The sequence below is a fragment of the Lepidochelys kempii genome, chromosome 6 (assembly GCF_965140265.1).
Source record: "Lepidochelys kempii isolate rLepKem1 chromosome 6, rLepKem1.hap2, whole genome shotgun sequence".
In the NCBI taxonomy this organism is placed as follows: domain Eukaryota; kingdom Metazoa; phylum Chordata; order Testudines; family Cheloniidae; genus Lepidochelys; species Lepidochelys kempii.
This window is the reverse complement of record NC_133261.1, coordinates 65,738,388-65,763,460: the sequence shown is the minus strand read 5'-3', so window position 1 is coordinate 65,763,460 and position 25,073 is coordinate 65,738,388. Positions and strand designations below refer to the sequence as shown.

General features: G+C 46.5%; 1 protein-coding gene across 2 annotated transcripts in view; it reads right to left on the bottom strand.

The window, feature by feature from the left end:
- The window catches only part of GALNT16 (polypeptide N-acetylgalactosaminyltransferase 16), a 125,807-nt gene that overhangs the window by 37,182 nt on the left and 63,552 nt on the right, over positions 1-25,073 (bottom strand). For both annotated transcript variants that reach the window (XM_073348460.1, XM_073348461.1), the window contains exons 2-4: positions 17,917-18,092; positions 11,345-11,443; positions 3,461-3,528 (exon numbers count right to left, since the gene is read on the bottom strand). In XM_073348460.1, coding sequence (XP_073204561.1) covers positions 3,461-3,528; positions 11,345-11,443; positions 17,917-18,092 — 343 coding nt within the window. The remainder of the gene's footprint in view (positions 1-3,460; positions 3,529-11,344; positions 11,444-17,916; positions 18,093-25,073) is intronic.

The following is a 25,073-nucleotide window of genomic DNA, read 5'->3' as shown; positions in this document are numbered from 1 at the left end:
TTTAATCAACCTGATACCTTAATCCCATTGTCTAAAGTGTACCCAAGAGATCTCACTTGACAGTCCTCCTCCCTGGCAGCTGAGCCAAAGCTCCCCAGATGCGCTGAAAGGCTGAGGCTGCAGCCAGCTCGAGATCAGCACTGCAGAAGAACAAAGGGGCATATGCTGTAGGTTGTAGAATTGAGAGCAGGAGAAACTGAGGGACATCAGGGAGCAAGTGCAGAGAATCCAAGAAGCTAAGGAGGAAAGAGACCTATTCTATTAGGTGATCTAGTGCATTTCCTCCACCCACGAGATCATGCAAGGTTGTTCCCTACAATCTGTTCTCTGGGATAGTTTTCAGCTTAGTTTTAATTAATCCAAGCCATAGTGATTCAACCATCTTTCTTGGGGACACTTTTCCACTGTCTAATGCAGGGATGTCTGACTGGTAACTTGCTGGGAGCCCACATCACACCTAATTTGCATTAAATGAAGTACATTATAGAACCATCCCAGACTGCATTTGGTAAGAGGGACCTTCTGCTCAGCTCACAGTGGAGCAATGCATGCTGGGCCATGTAGGCTCAGAAGGCCACATCTCCACATGAAAGAGGAGATAAGGCACAGGGCTCCCTCTAGAACAGTGGTTCCCAAACTGGGGTTCATGAACCCCTGGGAGGTTGCGAAATGTTACAGGGGGTTCTTGGGAAAAAACTCCCTAATGGCGAACAGAGCTGTCCATAGGGACCCTGGGCAGCACAGGGCCAGCAGCCTGGAGGCCCTGGACTTCCAAGAGCTAAGCAGATCAAAGCAAGCATATCTATCATACTCAGGAGATTTAAACTTCAAGACTCCTTATAAGGAATGGAAATGGAGGTGGATATTTTTTGCTGTTTTTAAAATTAAATAGGCAGCTAGTATTGTTTTTAAAATTATTATGAAAAACAAGTTTAAGCTTTGTTGTAAAGTGCGTTGTTTGCCTGGACTGCTCAAGACCTGAAGGCTTGTGTAGGAGGAACTCTTTGAGTTGACTTCTTAAATACCTTCCTGCTGTTTCACATCTGATACTCCTTGATGAAACATAGGAACCTTGGCTTATTACAGGCTCATTCAAAGTGAAACAAGCTATGAAAGTGAGATCTTGGAAGCGTGTTGCCATTTTCATAATGTAATAAAAATACTGTAATCATAAATAATAATTAATAATAAATAGAGTGTACAAGCATGTCATAAAAACCAATTTTATATTTCCAAGATCACTGCTTTTATAATTTATACTCAGGTAAAGGAGAAAATCCCTGGAAATATTCCTTTTTAGGATGGGGTACGTGAGACTTGACATTTTATTGAAAGGGGTTCACAGGTTGTTAAAGTTAGGGAACCACTGCTCTAGAACTCTGTGGGATACATTTGGACCACAGGCCACACTTTGGCAAGTCCTGCTCTAACAGATATCACTGGGGCAAAAGTTTCCATCACAAGCCCATTTTCCTTGAGCCCTCTCCACCTCCCTCCCCCCACAAGCAGCTCTTTTATCCCATGCACTTTTCTACATCTTGCAGAGCCCTTTGCTTGCCATCATCCTCCCACAGCCTCAGTGCTCTAGAGAGAGACGCTAAGGCCACCAGCCAAAGTGCTTCTCTTGGCATCTCTTTTTCCATTTTCAAGGACACAAATCTGAAATATTGCTTTTCTGTGGGCAGCTTGGCAGCTGCTGTATCATTCAAATGTAGTGGCAGAAGCTCTTCAGTAAAGAACTATTGAGATATTGCTGGATGTCACAAGGGAAGACTGTGTCCCAGCACTGGACAGGTCCATTTCAGGTGAATGCAAGAATCTCTTTTCAGGTTATTCACCCGCCAGGAATGTAAGAAGAGAGGGCCCAGAAATCCACGTCCTAGTTCTGACCCTAACCTCTGTGTGTCCTTGGGGAAACCGAGGCGCCAAGGGCCAGATTTGCAGAAGTGCTCAACACCCTAGAGCTACCGCTGAGAATAATGGGAACATCTGGGAGATGGATACTTTTGATAATCTTGCCATTTATTTAGAGGCCTAAATGGGAGTTTCTGGCTGAGCTCTTTTGAAAAACTGGCCTCAAGCTGCTCAAGGCCAACATTTGCAAAAGTGGCAACGGAGTCTGGGTTTGAATTGTCAGGTGCTCAACTTGAGACACTTAGGACCTGCTTTTCAGAAGTGCTGAGCCCCACAGCTCCCATTGCCTCCCACTGGAGTTGTGGGTGCTCAGCACTTCTCAAAATCAGGCTCTTGGAGTCTCAAGCTGGCACCCAGGAACTCAGGCACCCAAACTCAGTGGCCGCTTTTTGAAAATTTTGGGCAAAGCTATTTATATGTAAAATGCAGCCAGTATCACTTCCTTAACTCACAGGGGCACTGCAGACATTCATTACAAAATGCTGTAAAAAACTAATAATAGTCTGAAGATGTAATTAATTATTATAATAAACATGGTGCTAGATTGTCCTGGGCCATTGTGGAAGCCCCTTGTACCCCAACCCCATTATACAACAGCCAGGAACAAATGCAAGCACTGTGCTCAGGGGAGTGCATAGATTACTATCTCCTAGTGCCTTTAGGGGAATGAATTACCCAAAAGGTGGCATGGCGGAGTCACGGCACAGCCACTAGTCTGTGGAGCTAGCCAGGATCATGCAGCATACACTCCTGCTTGGCACCAGGTTGCTGGAGGAAGTCGGGTGCCTCTTGAAGCAAAATCTCACCCAGAACTACTTCCAGGGATGCCCTAGCTACATGACGATCCCAGCCCGGGCCTAGGGCAAAAGCCAGTCTGTCTGTAGAACATGAGAGTTTGCAACAGTTCTCTGTGGTCTCTCTCTCTAACACAGTGGTTCTCAACCTGCTGCCCGCGGGTCGCATGTGGCCCAGTTAGCACATAGCTGCGGCCTAGCTGTGTGCTAAAGGCCGAAGGGCCTGCATGCTGGGTCCGGGTTGCCAGGCTGCCCTGTGCGATGGCGGGGTCTGGGGCTGCCCTTCCACTCAGCCCTGCAGCGGAGTACGCTCCTGGCCCCACTCTGTGGAGGGGTCTCTGGGTGTGGGCTGGGGTGCTGGGCATATGCGGCCCACAATAATAAACAGGTTGAGAACCACTGCTTTAACCCATATAATCAGACACTACTGGCCTACACCACTCACCATATTTGGGCTAAACACCACATAAAAAGGTGGTTAATGGGACCAGACTGGGTACTCTGGCAACCTGGCCAGAACTACCAACCTCACACAAGGAGAACAGGAAAGAGGAAAACACGGCCTCTTTGCCATGGGTGAAAGCTAAACTAGGTGCAGAAAAGCCTCTCTCCTTTCCTTCTTCTTTCTTCTTTCGCCAACTGGCAAGTGAGCAAGAGAGAGAATCTTTGAGAGGGAGGGAAAGAGAACAGAGTGAGTGAAGGAGAAAATCAGAGAGAAAAGCAAAAGAAAGAGAGGGAGGATTGATACTTACGATCTGAGCTGAAGTCATCCACTAAAATGATCTCCTGAATGAGATTGGCAGGGGTGCGGTTCATAACACTGCAGGAATCCAAGAAGGAAAGAAGGACCTCATCATTATTAAACAAACGCTTTTGCTTGACTGTTTGTAACCGGAGTAGGGGGACCAGATGTCCCAATTTTACAGAGACAGTCCCAGTATTCAGGGCTTTGTCTTAGATAGGCAGCTATTACTCACCACCTCCATCCTGATTTTTCACCCTTGCTGTCTGGTCACCCTAAACCTGGGTGTGATGGACAAGAAGCTGTATTTTTATTTATTTTGGGAATACTGATATGTGATAATGATATGAATACTGTCCATGACCTGTTCAGTGAGGTAAACTTACTGTAGAAGATGGTGGGTTATTAGAATTTCTTGTATGACTTTATTGATCTAACTTAACAGGGGGCTGTGGGAACAGCAAACCACAAAGAAACACAATAGATTTAGATAAAGACACCCCAACATACACCTGAAAAACTACAGGGCAAGATTTCAGAGTAACAGCCATGTTAGTCTGTATTCGCAAAAAGAAAAGGAGTACTTGTGGCACCTTAGAGACTAACCAATTTATTTGAGCATAAGCTTTCGTGGGCTACAGCTCACTTCATCGGATGCATACTGTGGAAAGTATAGAATATCTTTTTATACACACAAAGCATGAAAAAATGGGTGTTTACCACTACAAAAGGTTTTCTCTCCCCCCACCCCACTCTCCTGCTGGTAATAGCTTATCTAAAGTGATCACTCTCCTTACAATGTGTATGATAATCAAGGTGGGCCATTTCCAGCACAAACCTGGATTTGTAATGGAAATGGCCCACCTTGATTATCATACACATTGTAAGGAGAGTGATCACTTTAGACAAGCTATTACCAGGCAGGAGAGTGGAGTGGGGGGAGAGAAAACCTTTTGTAGTGGTAAACACCCATTTTTTCATGGTTTGTGTGTGTAAAAAGATCTTCTGTACTTTCCACAGTATGCATCCCATGAAGTGAGCTGTAGCTCACGAAAGCTTATGCTCAAATAAATTGGTTAGTCTCTAAGGTGCCACAAGTACTCCTTTTCTTTTTACAGGGCAAGAGATAAGTAGCGCTTCTCAGGGAGAGAAGAGGGAGTCACTTGTCAACAGCTGTCTAGGGAGACAGGCTGACACAGGGCTCCCCACATCCAGGGACCAGTAAGCCTTAGGGAAAATAAGCTTAGTTTTATTGCTTTAAAATCTCTTTTCCTCTGAAATGCTTTAGTTCTAAACAGCTAATACTTTGCTTTAAGGAATCTGTTTGGTCACTGATTACCATTGCCATTGCTCCAGAGAAGGGAGGAGAATTGCTGGGTCTGGACACAAGTCAGACCTGCTGAAGTAATCACAGTTGATATCAGGGGGCTGCAACCCAGGGCCCAGTCTGAGAATGCAAGAATCACGATTCCACTCAGAGGTAGGTGATGGCTAGAGGTCTGGGACGGGGAGAGATGCACTCAACAAGGTTAGGAGGGGTTGGAGGTGCAATCAGCCCAGTACCTGTGATACTGCGCATCCCGCACTGCCTCTCTCCTTCCATACCTATAAGAGGTAAAGAGCCCTGCTGAGGGTTAGTTATTCGGTCGTACAGTGACCTGGGCAGGACTGCGGCCGGCAGTACATTTTCTAGTGCTTTGCCCAATGTACTGTATATCCAAATTCCCACATGACGGGACTTCCGTCACATCACTTGGGTGAGACAGTTCCACAGCCCTATAAGTTTAACTGTCACTCAGCTTTTCCTGATATTCAGCCAAAATGTTCCCATTCTTAATTTCACCCACCCCCAACACTCCCTCAACCACTTGCCTCTGCCCCTCACCCACCACCCCTAGGATCTTCCTGGCCACTCACTGGCACCCCTGCTGACTCAGCACTCTGTTCCCATCCTGGGCAAGGGCAGCTCCTCCCAAACCTGGCCACTCAGCAGCAATGCTGGCTCCCATCACCCGCCCAGCATTCACACAGTGCGGGTCAAAGTTGAGTGATGAGTAATGATGTGACCAGGCACACGGGGCCATAACATTACTCAGGTTTGGAGTATCATGATAGAGACGCAGCCGGATCACACCTGAGTGGCTCTGTGACCCCATTGTCGAGTGGCAACATCACTCACTTGAATTTGGCCCGGCCAACCCCTGTCCTGACTAAACTTGAGCAGTGCTGGAGGGAAGGTGGGGCCAAATTTAAGCAAGTGGCGTTGCAACCCCACGTGCCTGGTGCAGTGCTGGAGCAACAGTCTGCCTGGTTGGGCCTCCAGAACCTCGTGGGCCCTGGTGCGACTGCACCACTTGCACCATTGTAGCTATGTCACTGACACTAACCCCTCACTCTGAGCTCTGACTCCAGCACCCAAATAAAGCTGTGGGGAGAATTTGGAGAGCTCGCTCCAAAGATTCCCTTAGTTTGTGGGATTTCAGTGTTGCAGGATTGATTAGTTACTTGTTTATTTGATATCCTTGTCTCCTTTGCCTGTTCCCTTGCCCTTCTTTTAGTTTATCCATCCTTTCTGGAAATAAAGTGTTGTTTATCTTTCTTTGTTGGTCCTGTTATATATTATAATATTCCATGGGTGGTAGTTGTTATTATTTATTATTTGTATTGTCATCGCACATAGGAGATGCAGTCATGGACCAGGACCCCATCCAGCCACTAGATGAGCACTGTGCACAAGGCAGTCAGGCCCCATTGTCCTAGGGAGAGTCGCCAACCCTCTGCAGATGGAGGAATGAGGGGCTCTACCATGCTTGGGGATCAGAGTTAGTCATCATTGTTCAGTTCAGATGTACGAATTTACCAAAGTTCTTTTAATCTGTCCTCATAAGCCATTCTCTCAAGCGCAAATAATGATTTTTGCAGTTCTTTGATCACTTTCTAACTTGTCAATATCTTTCTGGTAGGGAGGTGTAGAGAACTCTCTGGCTTTCCCAAGTCCCTCCCATCTGTCCAAAATGCAACTGCTAAAATTATCTTCCTCACCTGTCAATCCAACCATCTCCCTCGCCTCTTCAAATCCCTCCCCTAGCACCTCGTTACTCCCCACAGCCAGTTCAAACTTCTCATCCTCACCTTCAAGCCCCTGCGCAGCTCCAATTGGATCTACATCGTTCCTTATGTCTCCCTTTACCTGCTTTTCTCTGTCAACAATGCGGGCCTCACCAACCGCTTTGCTTCCTCTGCCCACTCAGGCCTTCTTCCATAATGCCCCCTAAGCAGGAAACAAACTCCCAGTCTTCAATGGGACTACTCATGTGCTTAAAATTAAGCACCTTCTCAAGTACCTTGCCGGATCAGGGCCATAAAGAGGAGAGGAGCGTGAGATTATTATTTAAAAACCACCACATCTAGGCTAACAGAGCCTAATGTTGCTGTGTTTTTTTTACTGCTATCTCACCCTGCAAACACATAACCGCTTTGCTGTTCACTATCTCACCCCACTCTATTTCAGAGTTATGTTTCCACATGACCGCCCATGAATATTTGGGTTTCAGCTTGTATTTCCCTAGATGTCTCAGCCTGCATTTTTGCGAGCCAGATATCATTTGCTACATCTGGTTCACATCTCAGCCCTCTCTGGGTCCCATAGCATTACTTTTCTGTTTTCTCTGATGATTGCAACTTCTCCCACATCACTGTCATTTGCAAGTTTCATGTACAGGACTACCTTGTGCTTTGTGTAGTAATTCACAGCTGTGTAAAGTGAGTGTAAAATGCACCCAAATCAAAACGGTTCCATTTTGTACCTTCTCTTCGTAGGTGTCAGTGACCACAAGCCGAAAGGCAGTGGAGAACCAGCCCCAGGCAGTTTACCACTTTGTTAGAGAAAATATTTAACAAGACTGGTCTAACCCCACCTATCATCTAAATTTTCCTGCCTCCTCTACAGTGTTGCCTGCGTATTCCCTTATCCCACCTCTTCTGAAATCCTTGTCTTTGCATTCTCCTCCTCTCACCTATATGACTACAACTTCCACAACACTTTTGTCCACAAGTTCCAGATCTCCAGACTCCAACACGTGCAAAAGGAAACAAACACATCACACCCTTTTCATCAACACTTCCACTGATTTCCTCATTAGAGGTACTATGGTCTAGTGGCCTGCAAATAGGGCTGGGAGTCAGGAATTCCTGAGTTCTAATTTTAGTTCTGCAACTAACCTATTGTGTGACCTCCAGCAAGACACTTAACTTCTCTGTGTATAATTTTCTCCATCTCCAAAATGGGGATTATAACACTTCCAATATTTCCCCAGTGTAGATAACAGGGAATAATATGTCTCTTCCTCACAAGAGTGCCATGAAAATTAGTTAATGTTAATTCAGATGTAAAGTTCAAAAGGGGGCTAGATAGATTCATGGAAGATAGGTCCATCAATGGCTATTAGCCAGCATGGGCAGGAATGGTGTCCCTAGCTTCTGTTTGCCAGAAGCTGGGATTGGGTGACAGAGCATGGATCACTTGATCCATGTTCATTCCCTTTGGGACACCTGCCGCTGGCCGGGGACGGGATGCTGGGCTTGACAGACCTTTGGTCTGACCCAGTATGGCCGTTCTTACGTTCTTAAGGTGCTATAAAAGAGCTAAACATTACTACTATTCCAAAATCCAGTTCTAAATTTCCTTGTGTCCGAAACATGGACCAACTTCAGTCTGTTCTCCCCCCTCCAATGCATTTCTTGTCTCTCTACTCCTCTCATTGCTCCCTCTGTTTATTCAGCACCAGTGTCCTCTTGCTGCCTCATCATGGATGTATCAGCAATGCTGACGTGAGAGTCTTCTCCTCTGCAGATCTGACCATCTATATAATCCTCCTTTGTATCTCTCTCTGGCTCACAGACTCTCCATTTCATTTCAAATCTCACCAGAAAATACATCCCTTTCTTCTTTTACTCTGAATTTCTCTCTTTATCTGCCCTTATTTATTGAATTTGCCAAAGCATATTGGGATGCAGCTTGTATGAAAGGTGCTGCACAAAATACGTTTGTATTCTACAGCATTGTTTCCACCAGAATTTACACAATCACTTAGATTGGGCACTGAACTACTGACAGCCCTGTTATCTTACACAGCAAATGTACACCCATACATTTGTATTCACAGACAAATGGTATCCACACACCCTAAAAATCAATAAATAAAATATAGACAACACAGCTGTTGTCTTCCCTCTATATAAGGCCTCATTGTGTCAGTGAGAGCGGCCAGCATGGCAGAAACTGGTAATTTCACTTAATGACAAGCAAGGCAGAGATACCAAGCAGGCAAGCAGTCCATGAATGATAGCCATCTCCTGCAGAGTAGGGCATGTCAAGTGAGAAAACAGTTCATGAGTGACAACTGTCTCCTGCAAAGCAACAGATGTCAAGCAGACCAGCACAGATATCTCCTGCACATCAAAGGATGCCAGCAGGCAAGTTGTTTAAGATGCCACTGTAATAGCTGCTGGCATCCAGGCTATTTCTAATTCTTTTCTGCATTCCCTCTCTCATTTAGTCTCTTGTTTGGTCTCTTTATCCAAGCATCAGACTTTGTATCTTCCTCCTCAGCTACCTCTAAGCTAAAAACAAATCCTTGTGGCCTAAACATGTTGTATGCCTTGAACCAGCAGCATTTGCCGGCTAAACAAATCACAAGGCCATGCACACAACAGTCTTCCCTATGCTAGGGAACTTTAGGAAAAAATTCCTTCCAACAGTGCCACCGATTCACATGAATCTGCGTTAGCCCTGATGGGATCCCCTGTGTAGACAATTTAAACCCATGTGGTACAAATGCATCTGGCTGTGGGACCTTGTCTACAGGAGAGCTCCCACCCGTCTCACACAGGCTCAGCCGAATTAGTGGTACCACCCTTGTGTAGTTCTTCTTAAAACTAGCTAGTGCATAGCTGAAATTTTAAAAAGCAGCCACCATTTTGGATGCCCAACTTGATATATCTGGGCCCTATTTTCAGAGGTTTTGAGCATCCACAGCTCCCATGAATGTCAACTGTAAGTGCAAGTTCTCAGCACCTCTGAAAATCAGGCCCAAAATGGCAAGTTTGGTACCCAACCCAATGGCTGCTTTTAAAAATGTCCTTATTGTCATTTATTTTCATCAGTTATTCTTCTTCATTCCCAATTCCTCATTCATCATCCCCAAAGTGCAACTAAAATCCCTTAAGTTCTGTTTGGGAAAAAATAAGTACTCTGTTATAACCATGTAATTACATAGAACTTTCAACAGGTGCTCCTTGCATGGTTAATTTTGATTAGTTATCTAACCAATCAAGCTCTAATTGTCATCCTGGGCCCCACACACCTGCTGCAATTTTAAATCTAAAGCTGTTCTGGAAGCCTGACCAGATGCCATAAAAAAAAAGTAGCTGATACAATTTTATGCTTCCTCTTGCTTAATATCACTGTGGTCCTCTGCAGACTCACAACAAGTGATAAATAGACTAGAAGAGTCCCTTTCATACTTGATATATCCCAAAGTGCTTTACCGTAATGACACAGTGGTGGGTGCACTGCCTGGGTAGGCGAACTCAGCAGCAATTATACACACAGCAATAGCTCATGCCCAGCCTGGCACATTCAGACCTCTGGAAAGCAGGTGGCCCCAAACTGGGAAGAGACTTAGAAAGCCAGCCTTCTATCCATGAGTCCAGCTCCGGCACACTTGAAAGAGTCTGTTATTTATTCACAAAGCAAACTTCTGCAAGCCCTTGGGACTCAGTGAGAGAATGAGTGCCAATGAATGCTGCATTCGTGCTACAGGTACCCTTAGCTGAACCTTCCAGCTGAGCTGTTCTTTCTCTTCGGCCAGTCTCCACAGGAGAGGGAGGCTTTTCCCTGGGCTGGTTGCCTGCTTCAGGGAGCTTTTGAGTGAGTATTTGGTATCTCAGAGACGGCAGAGGACACAGTCTCTGGAAAAATAAAGGCAGAAAACCTGTCTGGGCTCTGCAGCAGAGAAAGGGATTTGGGGAAGGAAAGGAGCTGGTGGAAATATTTCTTTGCTGTATGAATAGCAGCAGATATTTTCATGCTCCCACCTGCTTGGGGCTACTCCCACACTCAGAGCCACCCCACCTGATGCACCTGTTTGTTTTTGGCTACCACTGTGACTAAGGGGAGAGAGCCACATATATTGTTGGACTGGGGTGCTTCTGGTTGGCAGGGGCTGTGCACACAAGCCTAGCCAGGGGTTTGCCATGGACTCGAGTGCTATTCCATCAGTGAGCGATTCCAAGTGTTGTATCAGGTGAGAGGGGCCTAGTCTCCATCAGACTTCAATGCCATCACCTTTCACTCCAAACACTCGGACATGCCGTCTGTGCACCGCCCTCCTCCCATGAAATAGACTCCTGCTGCATCCCAGTGTAAACCACTACTACAATATATGACCCGGCTAGGACCTAGCTGCTGATTCTTCTCTGAGACTGCCCCCCCCCCGCAACTTCTTTATCTCCCTCCTGAAAGCACCTCCAATAGTCTGTTTTCCCTTCAGCTTCCCTCACACTCCCTGCCTGGATGCCCCTTGAAAGTGTTTGTGGGCCTAACCCAAACAGCCTCCTCCCTGCTGCTAACAATTCCCTCAAACTCCCTGTCTAACTGCCCCCCTGAAACACACAGTTCCCTGCATGACCCTTGCAGACACGTACACCTGGCCAACCTCCTGGCCTCTTGCCGGTTGCTGAGCTCATGGTCAGATCAAAAACCACCTGGGGGGGGGGGCATTGCATTTGGGGACTTTTCCGCCCTGCTCTTTACTGCCAGGAGCCATCTCAGATCCAGGACCAGCAACCAATTTCCTGTGGTTTAAGAGCCGTTTCTCCCACCGGTACCTACCTCTTCACTGTGCGGAGCAGGGTGGAGCGAGCCTCGTTGTGAAAGGTGATGATGATGCTGGTTGCTGGCAGGTCTGCATCATAGTGCACAGAGGCACATCTGAAACATGGGAGGGCAAACATTCAAACCAGATACAATACACAGCAGCCCTTTGCGAGAGATGCCTGGAATTTCCCAAAGAAAAACAGCCGAGTGTGGCGCAGGGGTTGCAACCACCACACTGCCTGCCTACCATGGGACCCTCTGCTGAGCTCAATGGGGTTAAGAAGGACAACAGGATAAAAGTTCAGTCACTACTAAAAAGAAAAAGACACTGACAGTACTGCAGTCTGACCGACAATACTAGGAGTGAATGAGGTCTAGTGGTTCAAGCAAGGGACTGGGTCTCATGACTACTGGATTTGCCACTAACTTGCTGTGTGATATTCAGCGAGTTGAATAAAGTCTGTTTATCCCTGTGTAGAACAGGGACAATAAGTATCTGTGACAGAATGTACCCCTGCATCCACACGCTACACACTATTGTAATCATCTTTGTACAAAATAGGTCATGTAAGGTATCATTTGAAAACTCATAATTCGCTGTTCATTATTGTCCTGATAAAATATGTGTGGCAATACTTTTTTTGAAGTTATAAGATTCCACTGTATGGTGTTATTAACACATGTTCCAAACTGAGGACCAGTCTACACTACAAAATTAAGTGGACCTAAGTTATGTCGACGTACAGCCATTGCAGTCATTAAATCTCTTTTGCATGTCCATACTAGGCTCCTTGTGTCAGCAGTGCACGTCCTCACCAGGAATGCTTGCACCAATTTAACTGTCTGGTTGGGCATTGTGGAATGGCATCTGAAAGGCCGCAACGGTCGATGGAAGCAATCCAGTGTCTACACTGATACTGCCTTGACCTAACTACATCGACCTAAGTGCTATGCCTCTCACGGAGGTGGAGTTATTAAGGCGGTTTAGTGGGTCAGTTACTCTAGTGGGAGCTGCATTTTACTGTAAACGCTTACAGAGTTAGGTCAATGTAAGCTGCCTTACGTCGACCTAACTCTATAGTGTAGACCAAGCCTCTGGTTGGAAAATTGATCTGTCTCACACAAAGGAATGTGTGCTCTGCGTAATTTGATTTAAGCAGTAAACAGTCATCAAGCAGGAAGGGGAGATAAAGGAAGCTCAAACAGGTGAGAAAAAAGCAGCAGGGAACATCCTGCCATATAGACCTTTTTTCTCCTGGTACCTAGCTGGAAATATTTTTCAAAAGGAGGACTGACACTAAAAGGACAAACATCCCAAGGCACCCTCCCTCTCTTTCCCTGCCCATCACATTCACAGCACCAGAAGCAACAAAGGAAGCATTCGTTGAACTATGAGAGAAGGGGTCCTGACCTATGAAGTTTGATCAGTAAGACTGCTGAAAGCATATGCTGAGAAACTGCTTGAATCTGAAATAGCTTTTAAGCTAGGCACCAGTAGTGTTTTAACTTTATTTTCTTGTAAACATTTCTGATTTTTATACCTCATTACTTGTACTCACTTAAAATGTATCTCTTTGTAGTTAATAAACTTGTTTTATTGTTTTATCTAATGCAGTGTGTTTAAACTGAAGTGATTGGGAAACTCCATTGGGGGTTTCAAGTTATGTGCATATTATTTCTATTAAAGAAATAACAGACTATAGATAAATTTGTATTGTCCAGGAGAGGGCTGGGCTGGGTAGTACAGGACATACACTTCTGGGGGAAAATCTAGGACCTGGAGTGTGTTGGGGTCACCTTGCACTATAACCTAGGCTGGTAAATGCCAAGATGTGGCTGGCTGGCTGCAGCACACACACAGACATTGCTGGGAGTGACTTGCAGGCTGGAGGTTGTTTGTGAGCAGTCCAGGCTAGAGGCTACAGCAGCAAAGCATTGTAAAGGGCACCCCAGGTTAGAGGGTAGGGGTGACACAGCTACTCATTAGTCTGGATTGTACCCTGGTACGTCACAGTATCTATACAGCATAGTTGGGAGGTTTCAATGGTTGGGGTTTGTAAAGCACTTTGAGATCCTTGGATGCCAGGCCCTAGAGAAGGGAAAGCACTGTCATTATTTGTTAAAGATCTGCCCATGGGCAATGGCTTCTCTTTCAACCACCAACATCTCTGCTTGGCAATGGAAAATGATTCCCCTACACTACCAGGAAAATATCAGGATCAAGATATTACAGTGTTGCCAAATGGAAGGTTGTATCAAAATTTGAATTTGTATCACTAGAAGCCAGCATAAAATCTGAAACCACAAAAAAATGCTAGGGGATGAGGAGGTTTAAATTTCTTTGAATGAAAAACACTCTCTCGTCTTACTTTACTTGCATGACAAGCACACAAATCTATTCACTGACTAAGAGCCAAGATTTAGCCTAGGGTGAACTTGTGCCAGGATTTCTTACACCCCAGGAGAACAAGGATTCATTCCCATGACTCCAAGAATCTGTTTTCTCCTGCAGCTCACCATGTATGTTTTGCTTGTAACCTTTGAACTCAGCTCGGTTTGTGCCAGAATTCCAGTTTGGTGTTCTGATGTGGAATGTGTGGCTATTTATAGTAGTTACAAATAAAACGTTGAGATGAGAAAAGAAGGGAACCTGAAAATCTGAATTATATACCAACAGCACTGCTAATGCAAAGCAACAATAATGTACTCTACATGAGCTCTTCCCTTCTGGAGGGGGTGGTTTATCAAAGCCTTATGGATTCCCCCCACGCAACTTCCCTCTTCATAAAGGCCCTTGCAACAACCATTTTTTCAAAGCTCATCAAGCCAGAGGAGTCTCTGTTAAGTGAAATGGGGTGCTCCTCCTTCCTTCCGGGTCTGAGAATGCTGCAGCCACAGTATTCCCGGCCACTGCTAATTTAGTAGCAATAGGCTACTCTCCCAGACCTTCCTCTATGAGGTAATGTATCAAGATTTCATAAAACCATTAGGTCAGGGCACTATATCCTCCATCCAAGACTTTGAATTTTCTTTGCTACACGAGCAAAGACTGTGGGATCCACCCCACCCATCCAGCATGAGCCCACGAATTCTAGCTCCAGCCTCTGCCATGTTCTGGGAATGACAGATTTGGGCTGATCTGCTCCTCCATAGCCCCGCCACCCAAGTTTGTGGCAATGACAAACATCGGCCAGTTCAGACTCTCACATTTCAGATCAAATTCCCACCCTTAGGATTGGGGCCTGACATTTTTGGCTAATCAAGGCCACATTTAGACTGAATCCACCCCAGGACCTAGGGGAAATAACTGACTTCTTCCCATGACTTATTAGCTCTATGTTCATTACAGCATTTATTACCATTGTTTTATGACTATTACTTAAACTGTTGCCATTCTTTCCCCGCACATTTATTGCCATTGTTTACAACTATTCTAAGTGCTGACTATTTTGTTCCTTACAGAGTGTTACTACTGGGACAGTGGCTTATTACTGCAATTTTCAGGCATATAAAGAAGCCCTGATCAAGACAAAGTGGAAGACTTGTGACCAGGCAGGAGACATACTGTATTTATTATTGCTTTAAAATAACTGGGTGGGTTGTTTTTTTAAGGACTATTAAGGTGACAAGATGTGGGCAAGTACAGAGATTTGTCTATGCTTATTTGGAAAGGGGTTCCCAGCTCCTCAGCAAATTTCAGAGTCACATCAGGGGAGGAAGAAGCTGATATAAAAAGGTTCGGCCTCTCTTTGTAGGGTAGAAAGGGTAGAATAATATTAGTCTCTTTTATCCAAAGGATCCCAAAGTGATTGAAAAACTGTATGAACTAACTATGGGCCACAAGTTCAGGCATGTCTCAGCTCTACTTCTGTGCCTGAGAAAAGAGGAGAGTCATAGGTGGCCTTTTGACCTGTGACCTTTAAGGCAGCCAGGGGCCAGTTCCTCTCCTGGCACAAGCAAGAGCAGCCTCAGGGATTTTCTAACTTGTATAATCTGAAATGACTTTCAGGGGGTGTTCCATTAGCCTAGCAGTGCCACAGCACAGTGTAACCTGACATGCCCCATTCTGCCCCAACATGCCTCCAGAATAACCACTGCACTGGAGGGGAGGGCCAGCCACCTACACTGACTTGATGCCAGTCGGGATGTGTCTATATTGCAGCTGGGAGTTGCGGTTCCCAGCTTAGGTAAACAGACTTGCACTAGCTCAACTCAAGGTAGTGCCTAAAAATAGCAGTGTGGAAGTGGTGACACAGGTGATAGCTTGGGCTAGTCGCCCAAGCTTGGACCCAGGGGGCCGGTCGGGTGGCTAGCCCAAGCTGCCAGCTGTGCTACAATATCCACCCTGCTATATTTAGGTACTAGCTCGAGCTGAGCTGCAGCTCCCACCTGCAGTGTGGACCTAGCCCCAGGGATTCTCCTCTGCAAGAGGAATCCCCAGCTGCCCTGCAGCTCTCCGTGAGAGCAGCACAAAGTGGATGAAGAAGGGGCCTTGGATCTGGCCTTAGGTTTACAGAAATCACTGTGTATTCTCTTCCTTAGGGCATGGCTACACTTGCAGATGTAGAGCGCTGTGAGTTAAACCAGCCTTCGTAGAGTGCAGTAGGGAAAGCGCTGCAATCTGTCCACACTGACAGCTGACAGCGCACTGGCATGGCCACATTTGCAGCGGCATTGGGAGCGGTGCATTATGGGCAGCTATCCCAGCATGCAAGTGACTGCAATGTGCTTTTCAAATGAGGGTGGGGTGGGGTGGGGTGGAGTGTGACAGGGAGTGTGTTATGTGTATGTGGAGGGAGAGACAGTGGGTTTTTGGGGTGCTGAAAATGTGTCAGTGTGCTGTCTTGTAAGTTCGGACCCCCTTCCTCTCTCTCACTCACTCAAAGCAAACAGTAAATGTTTGCTTTTTCTCGGAGCTGATAAGCAGCCGGCTTCTCCGAAATGGAGCTTTGAAACGGCATTTCTGCATTCCTGCAGCCAATTTCACAACAATGAAAAGAGTGGCCACTGTATTAAGGGGATTATGGGACGTTTCCGGAGGCCGATCAGAGCGCAGTAAAGCAACACCTCATCCACACTGGCACTGCGGCGCACCAGTGGGGACACAGCAAACGTTATTCCACTCACCGAGGTGGAGTACCAGCAGCGCTGTAGCCGCGAAGTCAGAGCGCTCTACGTGCCTTGCCAGTGTGGACGGGTAGTCAGCTAGTGCGCCTGGGGCTCCTTTATTGCGCTGTAACTCGCAAGTGTAGCCAAGCCCTTAGACTTTTTGCTGTTAAGCCCAAAGACTGTCTTCCTCTGTTTTAGAGGCACTTACTACATGTTGGGTGCTACAGCAATCAAAATAGATAAATAATAATTCACCAGTGAACTGCACCCATTTCTCTGACAGAGCACAATAGCTGATTATCAGAGAACAGCAGTTCTACCCAGCAGGAAGTGGTGTGTTGTTAATTCCATATGTGGCACTGTTGCCTTTGGGTCATGAAGGAACCAGTCCCTAGCATGGTGCTTGGAGCAGAGCTCTGTGCTGCTGGAGGAGCCATCTTTCAGAGGAGGTATGTAGCCAAGATCCTGACCACCTGCAGTCACTATAGGTCCAACCGTGCCAACTGTAAGGCTGTGGCTGTTAACCCTGGAGTGCTGATTCCAGTTTAGGTAATTACTCCTTGGCTCCACACATTCCCTGTGCAGTTTCCCTTCTTGCCCTATATTGCTGTGCAGTGTCAGGCAGCGTCTGCATTCCACCCCAAAGGTTCATTTCAGAAGTGAGTAGAGTGGGTCTGTTTCTGTTCAGGCCCTTACACCACACCTGCCATCATCAAACATACATCATCAAAGCCCTGTGTTACAATGATCTTCTATTTCTGTAGTACCTTTCACCCAAATGTATAACAGTTTAAGACAGTGAAGATATTAATGGCTTAAGGAGGGTGTTAGTCAGCAGAATGAATTTCCCCACCGTGAAAAAAGCCAAGAGTGTGGGTGTTTTGCAAAATGTATAAAAAATGTCTGGTGTGAGTAGTAAATAAACGTGTTGGTCTCATCTGAACCGCATCTGCATACATCCCAAACCCACCACACAGTGTGGAAACACTGGCTCTCACTGCTCCAGAACACTACAGGCCAGAGACGGTTAGGGCCTGAGAGGCGAGGCGTGTTCGGGAAGAAGTGCAGGTCTGCACTAACAGAGTGTGTTGCAGGTCGGGATGGATGTTCACTGGGAAATCTGTGGAAGGAGGCAAGAAGGACAGGTGCAGGCTGGGCGGTTTGAGTCGCCATGGCAGGTCTATGCAGGGCTGAAATAACAAGACGGAGCTCTAGGTCTGGGTTAAGGCTATTGGCACAGCACGGCAATGGGGGGTGGTGCAGGGCTGGAATAGCAGGAGTCTGTGTGTGTTCATTCAAGACCCACAAGATCCTGTTGGAGAAACAGAAAGCTAGGTGAAAGGGAGACCCTGCCAATGCACACAATCTGTTCTTCACTAACAGGGGGCATAACAACACAGGGATGGCAGGGGTAACGGGAACCGAGAGGCCTCAGCACAAGAAGGTGGCCCTGGCTTTGAACAAGGGTAGTGTGGTACCTGTAATGCCTGGTGTCCCGAATGGGCCGGTCACTGCTGAGTTTGTCGCTCTCCATCTGGTTAAAAGCATGTTGTCGGTATGGGTCTTCTCCGGCCTTCAGCAGCTTGGAGGACAGGTAAGCCTTTTCATCCAAACCCCTCAGGCTGCTCTTCTCTGCTTGTGGGACTCTGGTCACCTAGAACAGACACAAGTGTCAGAGCACATGGGAGAGAGGCGTACTAACATGTCAAAAGTAAATTCAGCGTGATGCACAATCGCACACACAGCCACGTCACTGAGGGCTTTTCTATACTTGGAGCTGGTGGTGTGATTCCCAGCGTGAGGAGACAGACCTGCGCTGGCTCTCATCCAGCTAGCACACAAAAAAGCAGAGCGTAGCACAACCAGCTGGAGAGGCTAACCACCCTGAGTATGTGCCAAGCATTTCAGACGTGTACATACTCAGGGCAGCTAGCCTCCCACCAGTCGCACTGCTGCAGCTACATTTTGTTTTTAGCATGCTGGCTTGATCAGAGCTCACACAAGTATGTCTCCTCGAGCTGGGACTCATCTCCAAGTGCACAAACCCCCACTGCACTCTGGCAGATGCACAGATACAATGGTCATGAGGGCCGTGTAAGAACCAGAACAGAAGTCCTGTCAACACTATGACTCAGAGTTGACATGTCAGCATCATATCCCACTTCCCACTTGGGCTGAAAATAGTTTGGCTGCCAGTGTAGACAGGGCCAAATCATGGTTAGCACCTATAACACAGAGTGGGCTAGACTCCATTTGCCTGAACGCTCTCCCAGCTCAGAGGAGATGTGGTTTTGCCAGCAGGTTCCAGGCGATAGGGTCAAAGAAAAATATTTGTTAAAGTGGTTGAGAAAAGCCATTGATGAGCCAGTTGTCAATAACGGCTCCCACATTCACATGGAGTGAATTTAATGCTGGGCTTCAGGTGCCAGCATGGCAGCCCTGCACCTGAATTCTGTTCATGGAATGGGTACAGATTTCACCTCCTCTGTCTACCTTAGTTAGCAATCTTAGGTATTAGCTTGCTTTCCCCAGAATGTAGATTACACAATTACATGTCCAACACAGCGTAATGCCGACATTTGACAACTAGTAATACAGACACTGGGAGTGGAACAAGACAAGGACACAGCTTCAACCCCCACTGAAATACATTGGAGCAGACAGAGGTTTTGGTTGAAGAGAAAAAACAGTGGTAAACTATTTGCTTAAAAACACAAAGGGACTATTGGTGTCTGTGCAACATTAGGAGTTTAAAAACCAGAACAAATTATATACAGCAGCAGAATCTGATGGCACAAGCCAAGCCATGCACAGCTGGATATAATGGCCAAATAATTTCCTCTACTTCCGTGTGAAGAAGCGATTGAAATCTGTAGGATCCCAGCTCTGTGGGAAAACATGGGTGGATTCTATGGCATCATTCCCACCTTCTCCTAACCCCACAGAGGTGGGCGATCCAGGGATACTGGGATCCCCTGTCTACATTAATTCTGATTTCCTCAGTGTTAGTCTTGATCAGGTTTCTGCTTCTGCAATGGGACTCCCCTTTAGAGGGTGCCTGAGGGCAATGGCCTAGGAGTAGTCCCTAGTAGCACAGCTATTGCAGGAGTTGTGCTGTCATACAGGTGGGATGGGAAGCAATGCAGAGACCTAAAACCTCTGCAGATCCTGGAGGATTCTGAAGATTTAGGGTGCCAAATTTCCTGCCATTTCCAAAAGGAGGCAACCCCAAGACTTCAGAGAGACCTAAAAGAGCTAGATAACTGGGCAACATGAAGACAAATGAAATTCAATGTGGACAAGTACAAGGTAATAAACCCTGGAATGGAACTGAATTACTCATGAACACTAATGGATTCTAAATTGACTATAACCACTCAGAGTAAGTACCTGAACATCCCCATGGACAGATCAAGGAAACCCTGCACTTGATGTGCAGAGGTGGGAAAACAGCAAGCAACGTATTGGAATATATGGAGCAGGTCGTCAAGGAATCATGGTGCAGGTCCTCTAGTAATAAATTCTGAAGCACTTAGAGGAGAGGAAAGTGATCAGGAACAGTCAGCATGGATTCACCAAGGGCAAGTCATGCCTGACAAACCTAATAGCCTTCTATGACGAGATAAATGGCTATGTAGATGAGGGGAAAGCAGTGGATGTGTTATTCCTTGACTTTAGCAAAGCTTTTGACACGGTCTCCCACAGTATTCTTGCCAGCAAGTTAAAGAAGTATGGGCTGGATGAATGGACATAAGGTGGATAGAAAGCTGGCTAGATCGTCGGGCTCAACAGCCACTGATCAATGGCTCCATATCTAGTTGGCAGCCGGTATCAAGTGGAGTGCTCCAAGGGTCGGTCCTGGGTCGGTTTTGTTCAATATCTTCATTAACGATCTGGAGGATGGCGTGGATTGCACCCTCAGCAAGTTTGCAGATGACACTAAACTGGGAGGAGTGGTAGATACACTGGAGGGTAGGGATAGGATACAGAGGGACCTAGACAAATTAGAGGATTGAGCCAAAAGAAATCTGATGAGGTTGAACAAGGACAAGTGCAGAGTCCTGCACTTAGGAGGAAGAATCCCATGCACCGCTACAGACTAGGGACCGAATGGCTAGGCAGCAGTTGTGCAGAAAAGGACCTAGGGGTTACAGTGGACGAGAAGCTGGATATGAGTCAACAGTGTGCCCTTGTTGCCAAGAAGGCCAACGGCAATTTGGGCTGTATAAGTAGGAGCATTGCCAGCAGATCGAGAGACGTGATCATTCCCCTCTATTCGACATTGGTGAGGCCTCATCTGGAGTACTGTGACCAGTTTTGGACCCCACACTACAAGAAGGATGTGGGAAAATTGGAAAGCGTCCAGCGGAGGACAACAAAAATGATTAGGGGACCCTGAACACATGACTTATGAGGAGAGGCTGAGGGAACTGGAATTGTTTAGTCTGCAGAAGAGAAGAATGAGGGGGGATTTGATAGCTGCTTTCAACTACCTGAAGGGGGTTCCAAAGAGGATGGATCTAGACTGTTCTCAGTGGCACCAGATGACAGAACAAGGAGTAACAGTCTCAAATTGCAGTGGGGGAGGTTTAGGTTGTGTAGTGGGGTGGTTATCCGCTCCTGCCCTGTGGGGCTTAAAAACCCGCCCTGGGAGAGAGCTAGGGCTGAGGGCAAGAAAAGCTAGGCTGATTGGGGAAATGACCGCAGCTGGGCCATGGCCCAATCAGGCCGCAGCTGGGCCAAAAAGGGGCTGCTAGGCTGAAGCTTAGCCAGTCTCTCCCTGCATTCAGAGAGGGAAGGACCTGGCTGCAGAGACCTGAGGGAGTACCTAGATTGGAGCAGGGCTGAGGGGGAAAGGCCGGGGAGCTCTGGCCTGAAAACCCCAGGCTGCAAGGCCTAGATTAGGGCCTATTAGGTACTGGTGTTGCAAGGGGGCAGACAGAGGCAGCAGGTCCAAACCCCCTCATCTGTGATGAGTGGCTGATATACTGCAGGCTGCCCCGGGGAGCGGGACTAAGCGATGACTGGCAGTAGCCAAGACTGAGGCGAGGTGGGGGTAGTTGGTGGGGGTTCCCTGGGGACGATAGACCCTCAGGGAGTGTTGGGGTTTACTGCCAGGGGGCAGCACCCAAGTGGGAGGAGGCACTGGGTCCTGGGAGGGACTGGGGCTGGCGGTAAAGCAGATCACCAGACAGCAGAGGGCGCTCCAGAGGCTGACAAGCTAATTCCCAAGGACAACCAGCAGGAGGTGCCGCCGGGTGAGTCTGGCTCTATTACAGTTGGATGTTAGGAAAAACTTTTTCACAAGGAGGGTGGTGAAGCACTGGAATGGATTACCTAGGGAGGTGGTGGAATCTTTTTCCTTAGAGGTTTTCTAGGTCAGGCTTGACAAAGCCCTGGCTGGGATGATTTATTTGGGGATTGGTCCTGCTTTGAGTAGGGGGTGGACCTCCTTAGGTCCCTTCCAACCCTGATATTCTATGATATATGAAGAGAGAGACAGAGAATACTGAAACTACTGCAATGCCATTATATAAGTATTTTCATGGTGAGAGTGTAAGTTTTGTCAAACCAATCTCCAAAAGGATATAGCAGCAACAGAAAACTTTCAGCGGTGGATGACAAAAATTATTACAGGGTTGAGGAAAAGTTAAAAGGATTAAGATTGTTTAGTTTGGAAAGGAGATGAATAGAAGAGGGAACAAAATAAAGGTCCAGAAAACAATGAATGCTATAGTGAAGATCAGTCAGGTGCTCAGCTTACCCTCTCTCATACTACAAGAGCAAGGGGATGTTTGATAAAATTGAAAGGCAACACACTTATCAATAAAAGGAAATATTTTTCAATACAAAGCATAGTTAACTGGTGGAACTCATTGCCAAAAGATATAATTGATTCCAAGAGCGTAGTGTGATTCAAAAAAATATTAGAGATGTATACAGTCAGTTTCACTTCCTGGTTCTCAAACACTAACCTCTTACTCTTGAATTTCACTTTCACTGGAAGGGAAATTTTCACTAGTCATAAAAAACTTAGAAACTTTTTTCTTTTTAAATTTCCATTCCTATTAGGTTTGGTAAAACTGACATACTCCCCAAAAACACAGCTTAAATTCCAGGAACAAGCTATTTGAGCATGTCTCTTTAAATGTTCTGCAATCACTCAGTGTCCCTCCAATAGTTAGTCTTGCACTTCCATGCCCTGGCAGAGTAACAACTGCTTTCATTCTCTAGCGTTATAGATGCATGAACAATGCACATGGTTCTGCCAGTGGTAACAACCCTTTCAGAGCCATTTAATTTAAGGATAAATGGCTACAAGTAAGTCATCTAGAGTTTGTCTCACATTATTACTTTTTAAATCTGTTGTATAAATAAAAACGTTTGGAATGTTTTTTAGCCAAAATTGTTTCTAGTTTTTCATCCTCAGTCAGTATCTTTTTATCCCATATGTAACATTAAGAGTCTGATTATATTTTCTTTGCACAACCAAAACTTCTAGGAAAATAAATAGGAGTTCTCATCTCCCATTAATTTCAGTAGGAACAGAAGCAGATCCTAAATTAGTAAGGCCAGGAAAACCTATTGAAATATAATGAAATCTGTCTTCGTCCTTCACCCAGAACTTAAACTGAACACTGAACCAAAACCTTGAGGTTCCAATATTGTTTGCATAATATTTTACATTGTTTCAGATGCCCTTCATATCATACCTATCAAGGTTCACCCACACATTATCACGTAGAGAAGGTGTGCAAAGTGGAAGGTTCAGGTGTCCCCTTCCCAGATCTTATCTTGGCTTGGAAATGGACAGGCTCTCTGCCTACTCTGTTTTCATTATAAACATTTTTAAGTCAATTTAATGCTGATAATTGTCAGCTCTGGAGACTGAGAGTACGTCTGCACTGCACACACAGTCCGAGTCTGCGGTGCCCAGGTTTGTGAACTTGTATTTACGAGCATCCGCACTGCAGTGGAAACTCAGGCCTTGCACCTGCGCTGGTATGTCCATACTGTACTCTGCAGACCTGAATCAGAACTCCAGCATCTGTGGGCATTTACTATCTTATCCCAAGATTCTTGGGGCCCTCTGCTGCAAGCCCTCCACAGTGAGTCGTCAGAGAACTTGCCCGCGGGAGCTTGTTGAAAGAAGTTTGGGTGATGTTTGACCACAATCACATCCAGCTGAGCCATTTTGTGTCACACACTCCCTGCAGCCAGAGTCAACATGGATCCCGCCCTGCTGGAAGAACAGCTCCACCTCATGCTCTCAGTCCTACTTCAGGACACAGGCGGAGCATCTGCAACATGCTGGTGAACATTTTGGCAGCAGTCTTTGAACTGCCAAAGGCACCTCTGGAGGGGGATACTGACATACCGGCTGTGAACCAGGTGGTGCTGCTCATGCCTGTTGTAGCCTTAGCTGCAGATTTCCCTCTCTGTCGACCAGCACTTCTAGAGCAGGGCCACCAGCACAAACTGGAGGGATCACAGCATCATGCGGCCCTGGGATGACCAATAGCATGGTCAGAACTTTCGCATGAAGAAGCGGATGTTCCTGGAGGTTTGTGATCAGCTTGTCACTACCCTCCCGTGTCAGGATACTCACATGAGGCAAGCTATGTCCACCCAGAAGCAGGTCGATGAGAGCCATCTGGAAGCTGGTTGTCCCAGACAGCTACAGGTCTGTGGCTAACAAGTTTGGAGCTAGCAAATCAGCTGTGGGATTGTTGTTGGCAGAAATTTGTGAGGTGATCAGGACTGAGATTTACCAATTGTGGGCAGGTTTTACAAACATTCCTGAAATAATTGCTGGCTTTTTGAGACTGAGCTTTCCAAACTGCACTGGGGCCACTAATGGGACTCATGTGCCCATAGTCTGCCCGCTACAAGGAGCACATAAACCACAAAGGGTGCTACTCCATCATTATGCAGGCCCTGGTTGACCACAGGGACAGATTCATGGACCCTCACGTTGGAGGCACCGGCAGGGTGCATGATGCCAGTGTGTTCCAGAAATGGGTATTTTACCTTCATGGAGAAGCTGGGACATTATTCCCACCAAATGACTTGGTTATAAATGGAGTCACTATCCCCACCATTATGAAACCACACCCTGAGTTCAGAAGATCAGGCAAAAGAAGGTTCAGCTACACACTCAGTAGCTGTAGGGTGGTGGTGGAATGTGCATTTGGCCGATTAAATCCTGTTGGCACTGCCTTCCAAACCGTTTGGATGCCAGTGTCACACAGTCTGCATTATTGTGGCTTGCTGCACCCTACACACTGCTTGTGAGGAGAAGGGGGACTCTTTTTGCCAGGAATGGATTCAGGACACTGCTGGATTTCTGAACTGGTACACCTAGCCAGACAGTGTGCCTGTCAAGACTGGTGCCAGTCCTGATTTCCTGGCATGCAATGGAAATCGGGGATGTTTTGTGTGCCTACATAATGGGTATGCATGGCCCTATCCATGAGAGGGAATGAAATGGTATCTGAGGTGTGTGTGTGTTTGTGGTATTTCTTATACATGTGTAGGTATTGTGTGTCATGATGAATTCCATAAAAACTTCCATGTTATGCATTCTGTCCATATTAGCAATGTACTGCCATTCACAGTTGGTGGATTACTGTGA